This window comes from Photinus pyralis, unplaced genomic scaffold (genome assembly GCF_008802855.1).
Source record: "Photinus pyralis isolate 1611_PpyrPB1 unplaced genomic scaffold, Ppyr1.3 Ppyr1.4_LG7, whole genome shotgun sequence".
Taxonomy (NCBI): domain Eukaryota; kingdom Metazoa; phylum Arthropoda; class Insecta; order Coleoptera; family Lampyridae; genus Photinus; species Photinus pyralis.
The window spans coordinates 11,701,474-11,722,190 of NW_022170738.1; the positions used below are offsets into that span (position 1 = coordinate 11,701,474).

Consider the following 20,717-nt stretch of genomic DNA (forward strand, 5'->3'; position numbering starts at 1 on the left):
ATGAGACTTACGGCCACATGCAGTGTAAAATCGCTGTATCTTATCATTTTGTTTGTAGAAAATGTCAAGCACCGATAAAATGAACCATTCTTTTCATGATTCGCTATTCACCTATAGCCAAATGGGGTACTGGGGTATTGTACAAAAATAAACCGCTATTATTAAACTTAATGAAACAGTAAATTTAGTAATACCTTCCGTAAATTAAGCGAGCGCTTTTGAACTAAATACTTCCTTATGGAACCGTCCTTTCCCGTTTCTTTGTCTGTCTGTCCGGACTATAAACGAGATATCTGGAGAGAGATTTTTATATACTTCTCTTTTTTTGCAACCGAACCGGCAGTTTATGTCTGCCTCTTGGATGAGTTTTTGGATGAACAAAATTGTATGATCATTCTTCATGCACCCTTGCATTTAAAACCCTTTTTCCAGAAGCCCTTTTCAAACGTAAGATCCTTTCGCTACAAATATATAATTCTAGATCGCTTTATAATGGTTTTAGACCCACAATTTCTGTTTTACACTGTAAAGGGCATATTCTTACACAACCTCTTGTAACAAATTTGACTGTTTTCCAATTTCATTAGAAACGTGATTCGTGAGGGTGATTGCTAAGAACTAAATGTGCACTTGTAAGTGACCAAAGTTTCAGAGCTTATAATTTTTATAAAAGAGGAGCTCCGATCTCTTTGCTTTGCTGTTTCTTGAGGCATTCTTGGCCATTTTCTTAATGCTTTTTCACTCTTCTGCTTTGATGACTCGATTTACGAATCCATTTCTCACCCTTGCTTCGCCTCCTATACCACCACGCTTCTTCTCTGTATACTTTCTTCTCTTACATCTGCTTGAGAACATTTATTTCAGGTCGGCTTGAGTTTTCTTCCCTTGTCGTTATGCGTCGCTTGTTATTTTTTCTTCTCATTCACGCTTTCTCCCTTGGCGTGACCTTTTTGGCTTTCCTTCCTGTTTATAATAATAATAATAATAATAATAATAATTTTCATTGTTCGTAAATTTCTAAACATAACACAAGATACTACATACAGAAATGATCCACAACGTATACATGTAAACAACAGCACTCCCTCACAACACGGTACACAACATTCTGTAATATCTCCACCTCTAACCCAAACAAACACACAAATACAACTTACCGAACAAACAAGTACAACAAATGATACAACATATACTACATTCAGAGATTCACCTCTGAAGCAAACCACATTATCACACCCATTAGTATTCAACCCAAACGCAAAAGCCTAAACAGCACTTTAGACTCACAACATGACACACAACATACTGTAATATCTCCACCCTTAACTCAACCAACCACACAAACACAACTTCCTGAACAAACAAACGCAATAAATACAAGTAACGCAACATGCACTACAAAGACGCCCTCGCCCAATAAAGTTACACGGCCTAGCACAGCTAAAAAACTCAATACTCTTTCCTCTCAGAAACACACCTCGTTATCACAACCCACTCGTACTCAACGCAAACGCAGCAACCTTAACAGCACTAGAGGCTCACAAAATACCGTAATGTCTCCACCAATAATGCGAGCAACAACACAAACACAACCTCTAGAACAAAGAAACACCATAAATACAAGTAACGCAACTTGCACTACAAAGACAGGTCCACCCAATAAAGTTACACGTCCTAGCACAGTTAAAAAACACAAAACTCCTTCTTCACAGAAGCACACCACATTATCACAACCCACTCGTATTCAACCGAAACGCGAAAACCTTAACAGAACTACAGGCTCACAACATACTAAAATATCTCCAGCAAAAACCCAAGCAACCTCTCAAATACAACCTCAAGAACAAAGAAACATCATAAATACAAGTAACGCAACATGCACTACAAAGACATGTCCACCCAATAAAGTTACACGTCCTAGCACAGTTAAAAAACGCAATACTCCTTCTTCTCAGAAACAACCCACTCGTATACAACCCAAACGCAAAAACCTTGACAGCACTACTAGCTCACAAAATACTGCAATATCTTCACCAAAAACCCAAGCAACCACACAAATACAACCTCAAGAACAAAGAAACACCACAAATACAAGTAACACAACTTGCACTACAAAGACAGGTCCACCCAATAAAGTTACACGTCCTAGCACAATTAAAAAACACAAAACTCCTTCTTCACATAAACACACCACGTTATCACAACCCACTCGTATTCAACCGAAACGCGAAAACCTTAACAGAACTACACGCTCACAACATACTGTAATATCTCCACCAAAAACCCAAGCAACCACACAAATACAACGTCAAGAACAAAGAAACACCATAAATACAAGTAACGCAACATGCACTACAAAAACAGGTCCACCCAATAAAGTTACACGCCCTAGCACACTTAAAAAACACATAACTCCTTCTTCACAGAAACACACCACATTGTCACAACCCACTCGTATACAACCGAAGCGCAAAAACCTTAACAGCACCACAGGCTCACAAAATACTGCAATATCTCCACCAAAAACCCAAACAACCTCACAAATACGACCTCAGGAACATAGAAACACCATAAATACAATTAAAAAACACAAAACTCCTTCTTCACATAAACACACCACGTTATCACAACCCACTCGTATTCAACCCAAACGCAAAGCCAAAGGAACACTTACACAATAAACTCTATTTAATAAAATTACAGGAATTATTATAATGATATTTTTGTTTTGTTTTCTTCTTTCCTGATAGCGTTGACTATTGGGGCCATTAATAGCTATGTTGGTAAGTATGAATTACATACTATCCCTAGATTTCCAATGTGAGTGTGTGAATATTTATTTTATTTTTTATTTTTTTTTAGAACCCTACATAACTTTACCAAACACAGACACAGACACTAATCGTTACTTGATTTTAATCCGTGCGATTAGTTAACCAGGCTAGACCTGAGTTCTCACAAGAAACACCGACAATAATAATAATAATAATACAAACAACACAAACAAAGAAACACCATAAATACAATTAAAAAACACAAAACTCCTTCTTCACAGAAACACACCACGTTATCACAACCCACTCGTATTCAACCCAAACGCAAAGCCAAAGAAACACTTACACAATAAACTCCATTTAATAAAATTACAGGAATTATTATAATGATTTTTTTTTTTTTGTTTTTCCTCTTTCCTGATAGCGTTGGCTATTGTGCCCATCAATAGGTATGTTGGTAAGTACGAATTACATTATCCCTAGATGTCCAATGTACGTGTGTGATTTTTTTTTTTTTTTTTTTAAGGACCCTACATAACTTCACCAGACACAGACACAGACACTAATCGTTACTTGATTTTAATCCGTGCGATTAGTTAACCAGGCTAGACCTGAGTTCTCACAAGAAACACCGACCATAATAATAATATATATTTGGTCTAGTTGATCACAAGATTTGGATATAAGACAAGTCGTATAAAACAAACATATGTAACATAATAACACATTAAAAACAATTTAAAAAGCAACACATTTACCTACATTAATGTTTAAAATTTAAATAATCTTGAACGGAATAAAAAGCGTTTCTTAATAGATATTTGTATACTTAGGCCGCGAAGTCATTCTTTAACGTACCCAAAAGAAGATTGGCGCCGAGGCCGCTTGCGGCCGAGGCAAGGCAACTTTGAGGGCGTTAAAGAATGACGCGGCCGTGGTATACACAACATTTTTTGTGCAATTGCGTAGAATCGTCAATAAATAAAAATGAGATTTCAAAAATAATAATTTTCGTCGCAAATAGAAAGACAGCCAGTTTTCATTTTACCATGGAAATGACAATGAATAACTTTCCGTGAAAGGAAAGTCAAAATGTGTGACTCCGAAAGTGATTCTTCGATATCCGGAACTCCTCCGGAAATAAAACTTTTTGCGAATTCTGCTGTGTTGCAGTTATGAGTTAGTACCTGAAAAATCGAAGCGGCAGTACGAAAAATGCTACAAGGACTTCAAGTGTACCTGTCAGTTTGAGTTCTAATGAAAATCAAAATGTTACAGTTTCAAAGTATAACGCTTCTAACACTTTAGACTTTATTTCAGGAGTAAGTATAAGTAACAATACGAACTGTACGCTTAATATTAACATTTATCCAAAAGATTTGTAATTACCTACATGCTGATTGTCAAAATATATGTGACATTGTCTTACTTTAACGGCCGTCGCTATGACCATGGCGAACGCGAAGTTGTTGTTTTGCGTCCAATTGCACAAAAAAGTATTTTTTTAACCTCGCACACAAATTTGCTAGCAGTTAGGGTTTTTACATGTTCCGGTAGCTTGTTATATACTAACGGCCCTACATAATAAGGATTTGACGTAAACAGAGACATTTTGTGAAAAGTAAGTGACAAATTAGAGCCATTCCTAGTTGAATGCGTATGGTGCGAGTTTTTAAGACTAAAATCACTTATATTGAATTTAACAAATTTTAGTAGTTCTAAGATAAATATACTAGGAAACGTTAATATTTGTTCCTCAATAAAGGTTTTTTTGCAGGATTCAAATTTCTTGAGATCAAACATAGCTCTTAATGCCCTTTTTTGAAGAATGAAAACCCGTCTTGTTGTAGGTGTCAAACCCCAACACACAACAGCGTAGCGTATTTTTGCTTCAAAATGTGCATAATAAAATGTCTTGGTAACATGTTTACTTGATATTTGACTTAAACGTATCAAAGCATAGCAATTTTTGGCTTTGATAGGTACATCTTCACAATTTCTTCAAACTTTCTTTTCACATCTTCTTTATACGTTCTTTCTGTTTCGTTCTGTATTACTACCCTTGATTTACGGTTCCTCTTTTCTTACCACTGTTTAAGGCTTCTTCCATCTTGCCTTCATCTCTGTTTCCTTTACGCCTCCTCCGAATGTGAGACGCGCTCTTTTTATACCTTCTTCACACCCTATTTGAAGTCATCATTCAGCATTTTGTCACGCATGCTTTTTTAACCTTCTTTCTTATGTCTACCGCATCCTTAACTCTTTTATTCATGTGTGTTGCCTTTAAACATCATAATCTTGCGCTTACGCCTCCCAGGGGCCCTCCACTTACCTAGTTCAGGAACTCTTACCTTCTATCGGGACGTCCTACTTTCTTAAAGTGTTTTTACGTTGTTTTCGTTGTCATATGCTTTATACGTGATATACCTCCTTTAATTTTCACCACCCGCACGCTAGTAACCTCTACGTTTAATTCATTTTCCTCCACGCCTCTCTCCGTCACTCCACTTTACGCTTCCTTTTATTAGCTTTCTTCCATGTTTCTTCAATTAGCACTCATTTTGTACACGTTTTTTCATCACACCCTCTTTTTCGTATACCTCATCGTCACGCCTCTTTCACGACTTTTCATACCTTCCTCATGACCTCAAGCCAATATTCGTAAAGGATCCTTTTTAACCCTCTTTCATACTTCACTACATTATTCGTCTTTTATTCGCCATTTTGTCACTTTCTTCTTCTACATCTTTTTAGTGTACCAAACACGCACCCTCCATTTATATCTTTACCTACATAATCCTCTTCAAATATCAACGCATGGAATATCAAGTCATTTTTCTGTATTTTTAGATTTACTGTATGAAGCCTCACCACCAACACCAAAGTTGAGGCAATAACTGCAGTCCAGTCCAGAAAGTATCCTTGAAATAAATACTAACCGCAAGAGAAGGTTTGATTTTAAAATATTGAAATAAACGTCATTCTAAAAGAAAGGAACGCAACGGCATTACTTTCAAAATTGTGACTTTGGATATCCGCCCCCCCCCCCCCCATGGAGGAGTAATTATGCATTTTCGTAGCCTTAAATCGCCAATGTCAAAGACCACAAACTGTGGTACCATTTTCCATTTGAGGGGTGGGTACTACTATTCTGATTCTGAATAAATAAAAGCGACTGAAGTAAAATGTCATTATTACAAAAAGAAAGAGAAACGTGGTGGGGGGGGGGGCACGTGATGAGGGGAAATAGAATGTTGAGAGACGTATTGGAGGGATCGGTGCAGGAAAGCGAGGAAGACGAAAAAGCAAATGATGATAAATGATGATGGATGATTTGAAGAACCGTCTATGTGGGGATACAGAGAGAAGCAATGGGGTGGGAGAGGTGGAGGAGGGATGTCACCTACCAACAAAAAAGGTTTTCGTCCTAGGACAAATAACTTTAACGCATTTCCCATGCATTTATCGGTAGTTTCCAAAAAGCTATGGCTATGTTTTCCTTTACTAAACGTACCTATTTATGGTTAAAATAAGAAACGAAAAGAAACATTGAGAGGTTATGAAAATCAGTCCAAATTTCTATTTCACCGGATCTTTACATTTTAAGGCCCCAGGAAAAGTGGATTTTACCAAAATGTCGGTATGTTCATATTGTATATGTGCGTGCGGCATTATTCTTGTAAATAAGGTTCAGCCGAAATTACCCGATCGATCCCTTAAATCAGTGGTTCTTAAACTTATTTCCATGGCGCCCCCTTTCATAAAACTAAAATTACTGACCCCCCCCCCCCCATCCCGATTAAAAAAAGTGCTGTTACTACAAACGTATCTTAAAAAAATTACAAGGTGAGTTTTTTTCATTATGGGGACTCGGAAACCGTATATATCATATATCGCACACTCGCAACATTAATGCTTTCATCAGCATAAAAAGGCGAATTTACCGAATTATAGATACCTTCTTAGGGCGTTTGCCCACAAGACGGTAACGGCACGATTTGACGCGCGCGATATATCGCGCCGCATCCGCTAAGTGCTCGCCCACTACGCGGTAGATATCGTGCGAATATGTTTAGATTAATATTCCGTGTTGCCAGATCGATTTTAGTCAGTTGGTGCTGTAAGCTTCGAAGTGATGGATCGAAGGAAATTAATTTTATTAGCGATGGTTTTGGGTAGGCGCCGAAGAAGGCAAGCTATCCAGACTCAAAGGCAATATTGGGTCCATCCCATTTTGAGACAGCACGCACCAAATGACAACACAGTACTAAAAATATCGTAGATAATTTGGACGTGTCGGCTAGAAATCGTTTAACCTTATTGGCGTTCAAAAGTCAGGCGACACGAATTTGCGCGCTTTTTAAATATGGTCGCGGCATTTTTTAACCAATGGGCGACCACTGCATTTATTGTATGACAAATTTATGAATTTTGGTCGTCGCAATAACGTGTACGATTTATCGCGCGCGTCAAATCGTGCCGTTACCGTCCTGTGGGCAAAAAAAAAAAAAAAATCATTGTAAAGTATTTAAACAGTGGTCAAATACAAGTGTACATAAAAATACCTAATACTTATAAATATTTTAAAGGTAAATATTTGTCTGAAACACATCAGGGATCTCGCGCCCCCTTAACAAAGCCTTGTGCCCCCCGGGGGGCGCGCCCCCCAGTTTGAGAAACACTGCCTTAAATGGTCTCGAGAGCTGAAAAGCTTTTGCAAGCGATTCGAAAATGGCACTAAAATCGATATTTATTGAATTGCATATACAGTTTTAAGGAGCAGACCTATTTGGCTGCAATTTTGTGCTAAAAGATCAGAAGATTTTGGAAACGATTGGAAAATGGGAAATGTCCTTTTCGCTATAAAACTGATATTTAGTGAATAATTTATGAGCAACAAAATATTCATTGAAAGAAGATTGTGGAGAAAATATTAGCCCTAAAATACATTGATCGCCGCGATTGGTGAGGTTCCAGTCATCCCACTGGCTGTCATTTTTTCTAAGGCGCCTCGATTCTTAATTGCTTTCGGAAATCGGTAGAGCCACAAAGTCTAGTGTGTCGTATTTCATTTTTTTAAATGGTACATTTGAGTTACATATTTTGAAGACCCATTGTGATAGCATTCAATATCTTAAATTTGCAAAATTGGCATATTATTTATCGCCCTAACTCTAATTTGATTCGTAAGGCGGGATTTAATCCAACAAATTAACAATGAAAGAAGACTACTTCGCCATTTTGTAGGTATCACTAATTAAGTAAGATAGACTGGGAGATTTTTAATGGATTCGCGTCCTACCACCCGAGGCGACCAGTGTAGATAAAATATTCCAAATAATTAAGTAATTTCGAAATGGGAAAAAATGCTATTCTTCAGAGACACAGAAAGAGCTCCTGGTAGATACTTCAAACAATGTGAATTACGCAAACAGAAATATTTGATGCACCACAAAAGCTATTACACCGCAATTCAGGATTGCCATACATTAAAAGGCGAATTTTATGAAAAACCGCAAACTTCGTACCACCTTTGGGAAATCTCATTTTCTTGGATGGGACATACGCTCGGTTTCGGCGGCTGCACCGCCTCACCTCGCGCTTCCCACGAATTATACAGAGTGAGCAACAAAGATTGAAGCGTGCCGCTTCAGCTAAATTGGCAATGTGCCGCTCATAGCATATGCTGATTTGATACAAGATACGAAATACGAATAGACGCACGTCACTGTGACAGCGCAGAACGTCATTTTCGTATACAACTCCATACAAAGAAGGTAGTTTTGATATTAATAGGAACAAGCGGTGATGACGCACGCTTCAATCATTGTTGCTCACACTGTATAATAACCTAACGTTATTAAATATACCTACTTTACGACCTATTCTCATACCTACCAAATATACAGGGTGATTCCTATAGTACCTGCCACCGTTTGGGAGCGTGTAGGTGGTGCGTAGGGGAGTATTTTGATATAGGACACATGGGGTCGGAAATCTAAAATAAGGGTGCCAGAGCCAAATTTACCTTCTGGAATTTCGCGCCTGTAGGTAGGCAACCCAACCGGCCGGCGGTGCACACGGAGCGATGTGTGGCTGACACTTGATCAGAATTTTGTTTAAACCCACGAAATCCCGTCTGCAACGACGCGTATCAAGTGAATAAACACTATGGCAATAGTATAATAATAGTTGGCTAGATGTAGGAAGTGCATTGAGAACAACGGTGGCCACGTTGAAAACTTGTAAACGTTATTGCTTTTGACTGTCGTTTTCCCTCCTTCCCTCCCATGTCGCTTCCTCGCGCTAACTCGCTCTGCATCGCTCCGCGCGAAACGTCGGTCGGTTGGGTTGCCTACATACGGGCGTGAAATTCCAGAAGATAAATTTGGTTCTGGCGCCCTTATTTTAGATTTCCGACCCCAAGTGTCCTATATCAAAATACTCCCCTAGGCACCCCCTATACGCTCCCAAACGGTGGCAGGTACTATAGGAATCACCCTGTAGGTACAAAAAATCATAAAAATCAGTCGAGGCGTTTCGGAGGAATGCGACCATAAATACCGTGACAAATAGAAGAAGAAGAAGATTACGTAATTGTAAAATGGGAAGGGATTTTGTTTATCACGAGCAATTAGAGGGTTTTCTTGTACACTTCAAGCAATATCATTTCCATAAACAAAAAATTTGATGGACCACAAATGCACAAGTCCCGCAATAATAATAATAAGTTTTAGACGAGAAGAAATTTTACTTTTTAGGGGGCTCCTGGGTAACTCTCCCATAGAAGATCGATAACAAAGCAAAAATATTTTGCTGCATTACAAAAGTTGCAACCCCCCGTAATTTACGATCGCTATACTAATATAGGTACGTAATTTTTTAGAAAATTTCTCTTTTTAAAAGACAGCAATCCTCAGGTGCGGAGGTTGTACTTTTAGTGGCACAAAAAAAAAATTTTTCTCTCGGTATTGTCTGAAGCATCGACGAGAAACCCTTTAATTTCACAGAAAGAATAAAATTCCTTCCCATACTTAAATTACGGAATTTTTTATTCTACAGGCCAAAAAGCCTGTTAAAAGAAACACCTTTTTCCTGTCGACTTGCGTCAACCTTATCCTTCGGCCGGATTTGAAGAATTCACTTTACCTACTGTTGTTTCCATAATCGATCTGTATCTGATTCCCAACCTATATTTTAACGGCAATGCTTGTGTGAGGTTTTTTTGTAGGGGTCAATGCATCCCTCTTAAGGCTGTGTGTCGCTAAAAAAATACTATACGTGAAATCAAGTTATACCATTGAATATGGTTATACTTTCAAACAGCTGAATTTCACATCCCTATAAATGAAATCTTAGGACCTTTCAGTTGCCATAAAAAAGGCTACTGTGAAAGCTTTGCTTATTCGCCTATCCGTTCGCCAACCTAATTTTACTGAAAATCGTTAGTGACTTGAAATTGACTATTCTCAGAAAATTATAAATATTTACGTATAATTTTCGTGAGACTGTTCCAAACGTAATTAACTGTAAATAAAAAAGTAACTACGAAATCAAATATTAACAAAACAATCGAAAGAAAACAGGTCAAATTAACCTTTCAACTCCATTTGTAGTTAAGAGTTCGGATGGTTTAAAATGAAGTGCGGAATTTTTACAATTCTGCTCTTTAACCTTACAGTAATACAATCGAAGCGTTATTTCGCAAATTTCAATATTAATCCCTCTAATGCTAAGGAAAGCAGCTTCAACGCCTTGATTAGACACGTTATTGCAAGTTCTATGGAAAAGAAATGCGTAGTCATTATCTGCGACCATATTTACTACAAGATGTTAGATTGGGAATACTTTACTGGAGCTCGCTCTCACTTTGCTCATTTCATAGTGCGTTTATGTAGTTTCTGTAACAAGGTGAAGGTATAATTTCGTTTCAGGTTATTGTCGAAGAATCCGAAGATCTCCTGGCTCCTGCTGACGCCAGTCGAGATGTACTGAAAGTCTCTTCGGAACATGGATGCGAATTTTATATTATTTTAATTTCTAATGCTATTCAATCGTCACGTTTATTGAAGTACGGCGAAAGGTGAGGAGAAAACCCTACCCAGCATAAGTAATTTCATTTTTGCTCCTTTATCAAACAATTTCTTATCCCATCTTCGCACTTTTTAATCTTAAACAATTTTTTTTAGATATCGAACTGTAAATACGCGTGCAAGATTTTTGATACTGCACGATTATCGGCTATTTCAAATGGATCTTCACTATTTATGGGAGAAGATCATTAACGTCATCTTTATAAAGGAGTTAGTCAGGAAAAAAGGCCAAACAGAAGAGGAGGTTTTACTGTATGAGCTATCAACAGTACCCTTTCCATTTCCTATAAAAGCCATAATGGTTCCTAGACGCTTAGCTATTTGGAGAGGCACGCCATTGCATTCAGGTACTTCCGTTGACAAGTGTATAGCCTACACTCACATTGTGTTGCAGATATTGAACTATACAAAGACAAAACCATCGATTTAAAGAATCAAACTCTACACATTACGGTATTTTCTCACTTACCAGCGAGTGTGAAGAAGAAGACATGTCCTCTCAAATCGCATAGAGCGTCGTTGAGTACTCATTCCAGAACTTTTCAAGGAATCGAAATTGAAGTTGGTAATTAAACAAAGTCACAAAAATTAACTTCAACCTTCAGATCCTTGAAACACTGGCTGTATCGATGAATTTTGTACCCCAAATATACGAACCGAAAGATGTGGATACCGAACTGTGGGGGGCGAAAGGGCCGGACGGAAAATACACGGGGATTCTCGGCGAAATGGTGGCAAACCGGGCCGATATGGCTTTGGGCGATCTACAATATACGCACTTCTTTCTTAAACTAATGGATTTATCGGTACCGTACAATACAGAGTGTTTAACGTTCCTAACACCGGAATCGCTCACCACTAATTCCTGGAAAACGTTAATACTCCCTTTTAGATTGCAACTGTGGCTAGCCATCTTGTCCAGCTTAGGCTTAATGGCCGGTTTCTTTCACGCTTTGTGCTATTTTCACGATAAAGTAAATGAGCTGAAATATGAAGAGCTCCAAGCTCAGAAACTGGCGTTAAAAAATGAGCTGGATCAAGTGGCTGCGAGTAAAAGATTCAACCCGAAGCAGACTTACGGCGAGCTAAAGAAACAATATCTTCTGCCAACGGTAGAAGGCGAACCCGTTGGATTATACCTTTTCAGAAAAATCGGTAGCAGTATTTTGTATACGTATGGAATGCTCTTAGTCATCGCACTACCAAAACTACCAACGGGATGGTCAATTCGTGTACTAACAGGCTGGTATTGGATCTACTGCATTTTGATTGTAGTCGCCTACAAGGCTAGCATGACCGCGATTCTGGCAAAGCCGGAGTCGAGGGTGACAATCGATACACTCCAGGAGTTGATCAACAGCAAGCTCGCAGTGGGCGGTTGGGGCGAAGTAAATGTGGAATTTTTCAGGACCTCGCTCGACGTCCCCACCCAAATCATCGGATCGAGATTTGAAAAACTAAACGATTCCGATGATGCCATCGATCGCGTAGTTGAGGGCAACTTCGCACTCTACGAAAACGAGTACTACCTTCAAAATGCCGTGGTTAAAAAGCAGCTAAGATATCAGCAGGAGGAGGACGAGTTAAAAGGGAACAAGAGCTTACAAATTCAGAAGATACCGAAAGGAGATCATTACTTGCACATTATGAGCGATTGCATGATACATATGCCGATATCCATAGGGCTTAAGAAAAATTCGCCTCTGAAATATCGCGTCGATACGTTAGTAAGGCGAATCTTTGAGGTGGGATTGGTGAAGAAATGGTTGGATGATATCATGCAACAGACTGCAAATGATGAGGTGCACTATCAGGGTAGCGAGGCTGTTAAAGCGGTTATGGATATGCAGAAGTTTATGGGCGCACTCGTTGCGCTTGCTATTGGGTATTTTATCAGTTTCATTGTGCTTCTTTCAGAAATTTTACACTTTGAAATGAACATTAAAAAACACCCAGATTTTAATAAGTACACAAAGCAAATAAGTAAGAGTAAGTAAGTGGCATTACAATTCCATGCCTTTTGATTGTTAAGTTCAATGTAGGCTCCTAGAATATAAATAGATCACATGCTAAATTATGCGTCACATCAGACTGAAAATAAACAATCTTCATATTGTCATTGCTTTAGTAGGCAAATATTTATTAATTTATATTTAGTAGATACGAAATTTGGAAGAGTTATCCGAATAAACTAAAATGCATTAGCAATTTTCACATCATTGAATTATAATGTCCAACAATTGGACATTTTTAATCAACCGGACTTTATGGACACCCCCGCAATTGGACATTACGATTCCCTGAAAAAATTTGTAGGGAAAGAATTTTAGTCTTCCGGTGAAATTAGAGGGTTGCTCGCACATCTGTAAAACAATACCCATTACAGAAAGAAAAATGTTTGGTGCACCACAAAAGTTACCACCCCCGCAATTGGTCATTGCTAAACCTATAACGACGAATTACATTAAAAAAATCCGTAGTTTGAGTAAGGGAAGGAATTTTAGTCTTCCAGTGACTTTAGAGGGTTCCTTGTACATCTATTAAACAATACCGATTACATAAAAAAAGATATTTGGTACACCACTAAAGTTACCACCCCCGCAATTAACCTATAAAGACGAATTACATTAAAAAAATTATCAAAGTCCTCGTTTGAGATCGAAGGGACTTCAGCGCATTTTTGTGTGGCAGATCAGTATTCTATTAGCCACTTTCGATTCAACCATCAATAACAGAGCTTGTCAAAGGCTACTACATTCACTAACCGCTTCCCACTTTCCTCGTGCACCCGCAATTCGCTTTTAAAGATTTGACTCCACCATCAGTAAGATCGTGTCGGGGGCTACCACATTCCCTTTGACGGTACCTCCTTCCGACGTCCCGTTTACCCGCAATTCGTGTTTGAAGATTTGACTCCACCATCAGGAAGATCGTGTCGGGGGCTACCACATTCCCTTTGACGGTACCCACTTCCGACGTTCGGTTCACCCGCAATTCCCGTTTGAAGATTTGACTCCACCATCAGGAAGATCGTGTCGGGGGCTACCACATTTCCTTTGACGGTACCCCCTTCCGACGTCCCGTTCATCCGCAATTCGCGTTTGAAGATTTGACTCCACCATCAGGAAGATCGTGTCGGGGGCTACCACATTTCCTTTGACGGTACCCCCTTCCGACGTCCCGTTCACCAGCAATTCGCGTTTGAAGATTTGACTCCACCATCAGTGAGATCGTGTCGCGGGCTACCACATTCTCTTTTACGGTACCCACTTCCGACGTCCCGTTCACTCGCTATTCACTTCCATTGGCGACACGAGAAAGAGAGACAGCGATTCGAGATTTACGAAACGTTAAACCGCGTGAGTTCGCAACGGAAGGTAAAAGGCGGCCGAAGTTGACTACTTCTCGAAGACGCGCGCGCGCGCCTCGCAAAAGGTCGTTAATTTCGCCCCTATGACAAAAAACAAAATTCCGCCACGCAGGAGTTGTGCGCGTTTACAACATCTTTCCGACGACACCAATTTGAAAAGAATCGGACCAAAACTGTCGTAGAAGATAGGAAAAAACTGAAAAACCTTCACGTTAGTATACTACGCTCGAGGATGACGCCCAGATGTCGCCAACCCCACATCATGTAGCCATGTCCCTAAGGTTGACAAATTTAACGGCCCTGTAGATACACGTACACCCGTTGCCTTTCTACAAGAGTTCTTCTACGCGCCCACATTTGCTGCCAGCCAGCCAGCCAGCCAGCCATCCAGCCAGCCAGCCAGCCAGCCAGCCAGCCAAAGTGAGATTAAAAGCTACTTTTTACAAATAAATTTGCAAAAATGCGCTAAAAATTCGTAGTTTCAGTAAGGGAAGGAATTTTAGTCTTCCGGTGACTTTAGAGGGTTGCTTGCACATCTGTCAAACAATAGCGATTACATAAAGAAAAATATTTAGTGCACCACTAAAGTTACCACCCCCGCAATTGAGCATTGCTAAACCTATACCGACGAATTACATTAAAAATGATCAAAGTCCTCGTGTGAGATCGAAGGGACTTCAGCGCATTTTTGTGTGGCAGATCAGTGTTTTATTAGCCAATATTGACTCCACCATCAATAAGATCTTGCCGAAAGCTACCACGTTCACTTTGTCGGTACCATTTTCTCACTTACCGTGCACTCGCAATTCGCGTTTGAAGTTTTGACTCCACCATCATTAAAATCCTTTGGGGGTTACCATATTCCCTTTGTCGACACCCACTTCTGATCACCCGGCAACAATTCGGATTTGAAGTTTCGACTCCACCATCAGTAAGATCTCGTCGGGGGTTACCACATTCCCTTTGTCGATACACAGTTCCGACGTCCCGTTCATTCGTAATTCATATTTTGGTAGATTTCGCTAAAATCCCGGCATAAAATCGTATTCAACTTTTGGGTACTTCACATAGCTCGACCTTCTATTAGTGACACGAGAAAGAGAGACCGCGATTCGCGCTGTAAGAAACTTTTGGGCGCCCAAAGTCGTCTACTCGAATACTTCGCAAAGTATTTGGATACTTCGTAAAGTATTCGAATACTTCCTTTTTTACCAAAAATCGACTACACCAAAATTTCTCGCGAAAACACTTTTTCTTATTGATTTTGGTGCGTAGAATCCAAAACAATTCGTACTTTTTCGATCAGACTTCTCAATCAAAAGTTATAGACTAGAAACCAATTTCGAAAAAAAATTCAAAGGGCTGAAACTTTTGAACTAGTAGCCCAATCTTGGAACTGTTTGAAATTATGGATTCTACAGGCCACATTCCATAAGAAAATTTTTTTTCCGGGNTAGAAACCAATTTCGAAAGAAAATTCAAAGGGCTGTAACTTTTGAACTAGTAGCCCAATCTTGGAACTGTTTGAAATTATGGATTCTACAGCCCACATTCTATAAGAAAATTTTTTTTTCCGGTCGATCTGAGACAATTTTTTTCTTGGGCCAAAAAAAAGGCAGTGTATAACCTTCCTTTTTTACCAAAAATCGACTACACCAAAATTTCTCGGGAAAACACTTTTTCTTATTAATTTTGGTGCTTAGAATCCAAAACAATTCGTACTTTTTCGATCAGACTTCTCAATCAAAAGTTATAGACTAGAAACCAATTTCGAAAGAAAATTCAAAGGGCTGTAACCTTTGAACTAGTAGCCCAATCTTGGAACTGTTTGAAATTATGGATTCTACAGGCCACATTCTATAAGAAAATTTTTTTCCGGGTCGATCTGAGACAATTTTTTCTTCGGGCCTCAAAAAAAGGCAGTGTATAATAACCTTCCTTTTTTACCAAAAATCGACTGCACCAAATTTTCTCGGGAAAACACTTTTACTTATTAATTTTGGTGCGTAGAATCCAATACAATTCGTACTTTTTCGATTAGACTTCTCAATCAAAGGTTATAGACTAGAAACCAATTTCGAAAGAAAATTCAAAGGGCTTTAACTTTTGAACTAGTAGCCCAATCTTGAAACTCTTTGAAATTATGGATTCTATAGGCCACATTCTATAAGAAAATTTTGTTTCCGGGTCGACCTGTGACAATTTTTTCTTCGGGCCTTAAAAAAAGGCAGTGTATAACCTTCCTTTTTTACCAAAAATCGACTGCACCAAATTTTCTCGGGAAAACACTTTTTCTTATTAATTTTGTTGCGTAGAATCCAAAACAATTCGTACTTTTTCGATTAGACTTCTCAATCAAAAGTTATAGACGAGAAACCAATTTCGAAAGAAAATTCATAAAGAAAAATATTTGGTGCACCACTAAAGTTACCACCCCCGCAATTGGGCATTGCTATACGTATAAAGACGAATTACATAAAAAAATTCGTAGTTTCAGTAAGGGAAGGAATTTTACTCTTACGGTGGCATTAGAGGGTTGCTCGTATACATCCATGAAATCATACAGATTACAGAAAGAAGAATATTTGGTGCACCACAAGGGTAACTACCCCCGCAATTCGGGATTACTTTTGGCCTTTATTTCCGATTGTTTTATGCAGTGTAGATTATGGAATTAAATTGTATTATATTGTATGTTGTGAATCCATTATGGTTTGATCCAGAAAGGTGCTTAAACTGGATGACTTTGATTTTCTAAAAAAAATTAGGAAACCCAAGTATAAATACCTTAAGTAAATATTTGTTTGTAGTGTGTTTGTTTAAATTAATTATTTTAGAAGGCTCATAACCCAGCTCAAGGGCATAAATATTTACCCTGTTACTGTTTCTTTCAAATTAGTTATAATAAAAGAGTGTTTGTTATGTATCCTGGCCCTGGCAAAGAACCATTAGGCAAACATTTACGAGCGCAAATTTATTTTCTCGTCTCGAACTCCTAACCCTTGCTAAACGGCCTTTGCTCTTAGAGTAAGTAAATAAAATGGTTATAAATGTTTACGTTTAATATCGATTAAGAGTTTATAAACGCTGTCACAATCATTCAAATTATAGGTATGTACATAGTACTTATTATTGTTTGTAAGCTAATTAGGTATACTCAGTAGCCCTTTCATAATTACCACTACTGTCGTATAACAAGATAAGTAGAAATATGAGGAATACATTGTAAGCTTTATGTATATAGTTTGTGTTTTAGATTTTCCGCAACTTTATTAATAAATTCAAAAGTTTCCATGTAGTCAGATCGCTGTATGTTTCTCTTCCCTCGCACGCACATTGCCAAATCTTTGGTCATAAAACCAGATTCGATGGTTTCAATGCAAACGGTTTCCAGGATCTGCGTGAACCTGAGCAATTTCTGATTGTCGTCCAATTTGGCTCTGTGCTGCAAACCGCGCGTCCAAGCGAAAATAGACGCGACAGAGTTGGTGGACGTTTCTCCGCCCTTCTGGTAGATTGGGAAATGACGGGTGACGGTACCATGGGCTGCTTCGGCTTGAACTGTTTTCCCGTCGGCGCTGACCAATATCGAAGTCATTAATCCCAACGATCCATACCCTTGGCCGACACAGTCCGACTGTACGTCACCGTCGTAGTTCTTGCACGCCCAGACAAAACCGCCCTCTGACTGTATCGCGTAAGCGACCATTTCGTCAATTAAGTAGTGCTTGTACCAGATGCCCTTTGCACGAAATTGTTTCTTGTACTCCCGGGTGTAGAGCTCTTGGAAAATGTCTTTGAACCGCCCGTCATATCTGTAAATATTCAATGCATACCACAAACGGATGATACGTGTATACGTACTGCGTCAAAATAGTGTTCTTGGTGCTTAAAAATAAGGGGTAACTACGCTCTAAAGCGTACTGAAAAGAGGAATGGGCAAAATTGATTATGGATGCGTCAGTATTAAACATCCCCATAGCAATTCCTGCGGCTTTGTAATCGTGTACCATGTAACGTTCTTCTTTGCCGTCCTTTGGTTTGTAGACCAGCTCGAGCTTACCGGGGCACGGAACGATGAAATCGGTCGCGTTGTATTGATCTGCATGGGCGTGGTGCCCAATCACGATCGGTTTGGACCAGCAGGTCACGAACCGCGGAATATTCTTGCATATTATCGCCTCCCGAAAAACGGTACCCCCCAGTATATTCCTAATGGTGCAGTTGGGAGAATTCCATGTTCTCTTCAAGTTAAACTCCTTCGCCTTTTTGTCATCGGGAGTAATCGTCGCGCACTTAACACCAACGTTAAACCTCATTAACGCCTCCGCGCACTCTATCGTAATCTGATCGTTTGTCTTGTCCCTATTTTCTAATCCCAGATCGTAAATGTGCAGATCGATATCCAAATACGGGAAGATGAGCTTCTCCTTAATTTCCTCCCAAATAATTCTCGTCATCTCATCTCCCAAAATGTCCACAATCGGTCCTACCTTAATTTTCTCCATGGTGAATATCTTCGAACAGGATCACACACTTTAGTTTTACATTCGCGGCGACTTTTGTTAGACTAATCTGTATTCATTCTTGCAAACCACTTGGATTTGTAAATAATTAGCTTATCGCTTTCTAAATATTTAATTTGTTTCTGTTACCAATTTTGCGTGGTATATTAAGAAGACGATAAACATCGTTTGTGTACATGAAAGCGCAATTTAAATAATAGGATTGCATGGGACAAACAAGAGTGAAATTGAACTTAATAGAGTTCATTAGGCTTTGTCTTGCAAATACAACGCTCTCAGCGCGTGTTAGCGTATTTTTATTTCCTAAGAGACTAATATTGTGTTTAGCAAATCAGTGAGAGAACTTTGTTTTGTGGTGCGATGTGGGAATACCTTGTTGCTGTTACTAATTGCCAACGTTTCTTTACTTGAAACCTCATTTACTGTTTTAATAATTAGTAATAATAACGTTTATATTATTTTTCTTTATTGCTATCGATTTCGGCTAGAATTGCCATCATCAGGCGTTGCGTCATAAGACATAAAATTTCATTTACTGTATCTATCCTTTTGTAAACAAAGTTTCTTTAAGTAGTAAATGTATATTTGAAATTCCCTTTCGTCTCCGATTATTACTATTCAGGTTATTATTGTGATTATTTAGGGAATTAATTGCAAAAGAGTTCTCCAGGGTTATGAGGAAGAACATTTTGGAGTAAGATTATTACTTTTAAAAAATGGAAGAGTCTACAAAGAATTTTTAAAAAGCTTTATGTTTACGGACCTCCACGAGTCATCAAGTGTTTTTTGTTCAAGAGATTTTAATGCCCACCACAGCGTTTTAGTGGACTTCAAACGGGCAGTACCTAAAGAGATTTTGAGAGTCTTTAATAAGCATTAAACTTACATAAAATCACCTGAAAATTTCTTCTTATGCTTTAGGGGCCTGTAAGTGCCAATGGTTGCTAGGAGCTTTTATAAGAGCATCCAAAAAGCAAAAAAGGCACCTTTAAGAGCGTTGAAAATCGTTTGGTACCTATTTATTAATTTTCAAAAGATTTTACAGGTTTCCGACAGGATTTTAGAAACCTCCTAATTAATTGCCATGTACAGTGTGGTTCAATTTCGATGGGATTAAATGGGTAATTTTGTTATTAGCGCGGATAAACGAAAACGGTTTAGGTACTCGTGATTGGACGAATTCCTCCGTCTTTTTTTTAGAAAGAGCGCATACCCACCGTAAATGGTTTGGAGAACTTCTGGGATGACGTTGCTTTCTATGAAAAAATGCAGAATTTTGCAGTACCCGTTTCTATGCTCCTTTGGCAGGTTTCGACGTAATTTAATTTGCCCTGCTAGAACTGGAAAGGAGTTGACCCCCTTCTGTATTTCTGTATCGAGCAAAATGAGTCGATCCAAGGTCGTCTGGAACGGGAGGAAATGTATATGAAAATATTTCAATTTACGGTAGTAAATCTGAAGGATTATTTACCAAATAAGAACAGAGTTGGTTCGTTTCATTAGAATTTGTATTTGAGTGTTGTTTTTTCTCTTAGAAATTTTGTAAATGCGTAATTCAATATTATTTATTCAATTCGATAAGGTGTTGGAAGTAAGAAGTGTTATTGCTAGGCGTAATCTAATTAACGCACGTGTTTTGGTATTTATAACGAAGACGCAGGTGTTTCGAAGAATTGCGCGTTTCATATTGGAGAAGTGGGGACGTTTGGCGCGTTCCATCGTTGATCGGCGAGCTATTTAAAAATTCTTAAAGGAGTTTATTTGATGGTGGCGTTTCCTTAAATAGTGGAGACAACAAAAAAAAACGCGACTGCTGCGGCTATTAGTTTTTCGACGTTTTAAAAGCGTGTACGTCTGTTTACACTAAATTTTGGGCAGTCAGCCCTATTTGATATATTGAAGACACAGTTCTCGTCATTTTTTACTCATGTTCCGGATTGTCAGCGTTAAGTGC

At 38.7% G+C, this 20,717-nt stretch overlaps 2 protein-coding genes across 2 annotated transcripts; one reads left to right on the plus strand and one right to left on the minus strand.

Moving 5' to 3' along the window:
- Nucleotides 1-10,412: 10,412 nt before the first annotated feature.
- Nucleotides 10,413-12,864, plus strand: LOC116175642. The gene is made up of 5 exons (XM_031493868.1): nt 10,413-10,658; nt 10,709-10,857; nt 10,964-11,214; nt 11,262-11,428; nt 11,473-12,864. The coding sequence occupies exons 1-5, from the start codon at nt 10,413-10,415 to the stop codon at nt 12,862-12,864; spliced, it is 2,205 nt and encodes a 734-aa protein (XP_031349728.1).
- A 4,464-nt stretch (nt 12,865-17,328) lies between these two features.
- Nucleotides 17,329-18,798, minus strand: LOC116176593 (isocitrate dehydrogenase [NADP] cytoplasmic-like). Its single transcript, XM_031495228.1, has 2 exons — nt 18,102-18,798; nt 17,329-18,052 (listed from the first exon to the last, which is right to left on the minus strand). The coding sequence occupies exons 1-2, from the start codon at nt 18,743-18,745 to the stop codon at nt 17,470-17,472; spliced, it is 1,227 nt and encodes a 408-aa protein (XP_031351088.1). The 5' UTR covers nt 18,746-18,798; the 3' UTR covers nt 17,329-17,469.
- Nucleotides 18,799-20,717: the final 1,919 nt, after the last annotated feature.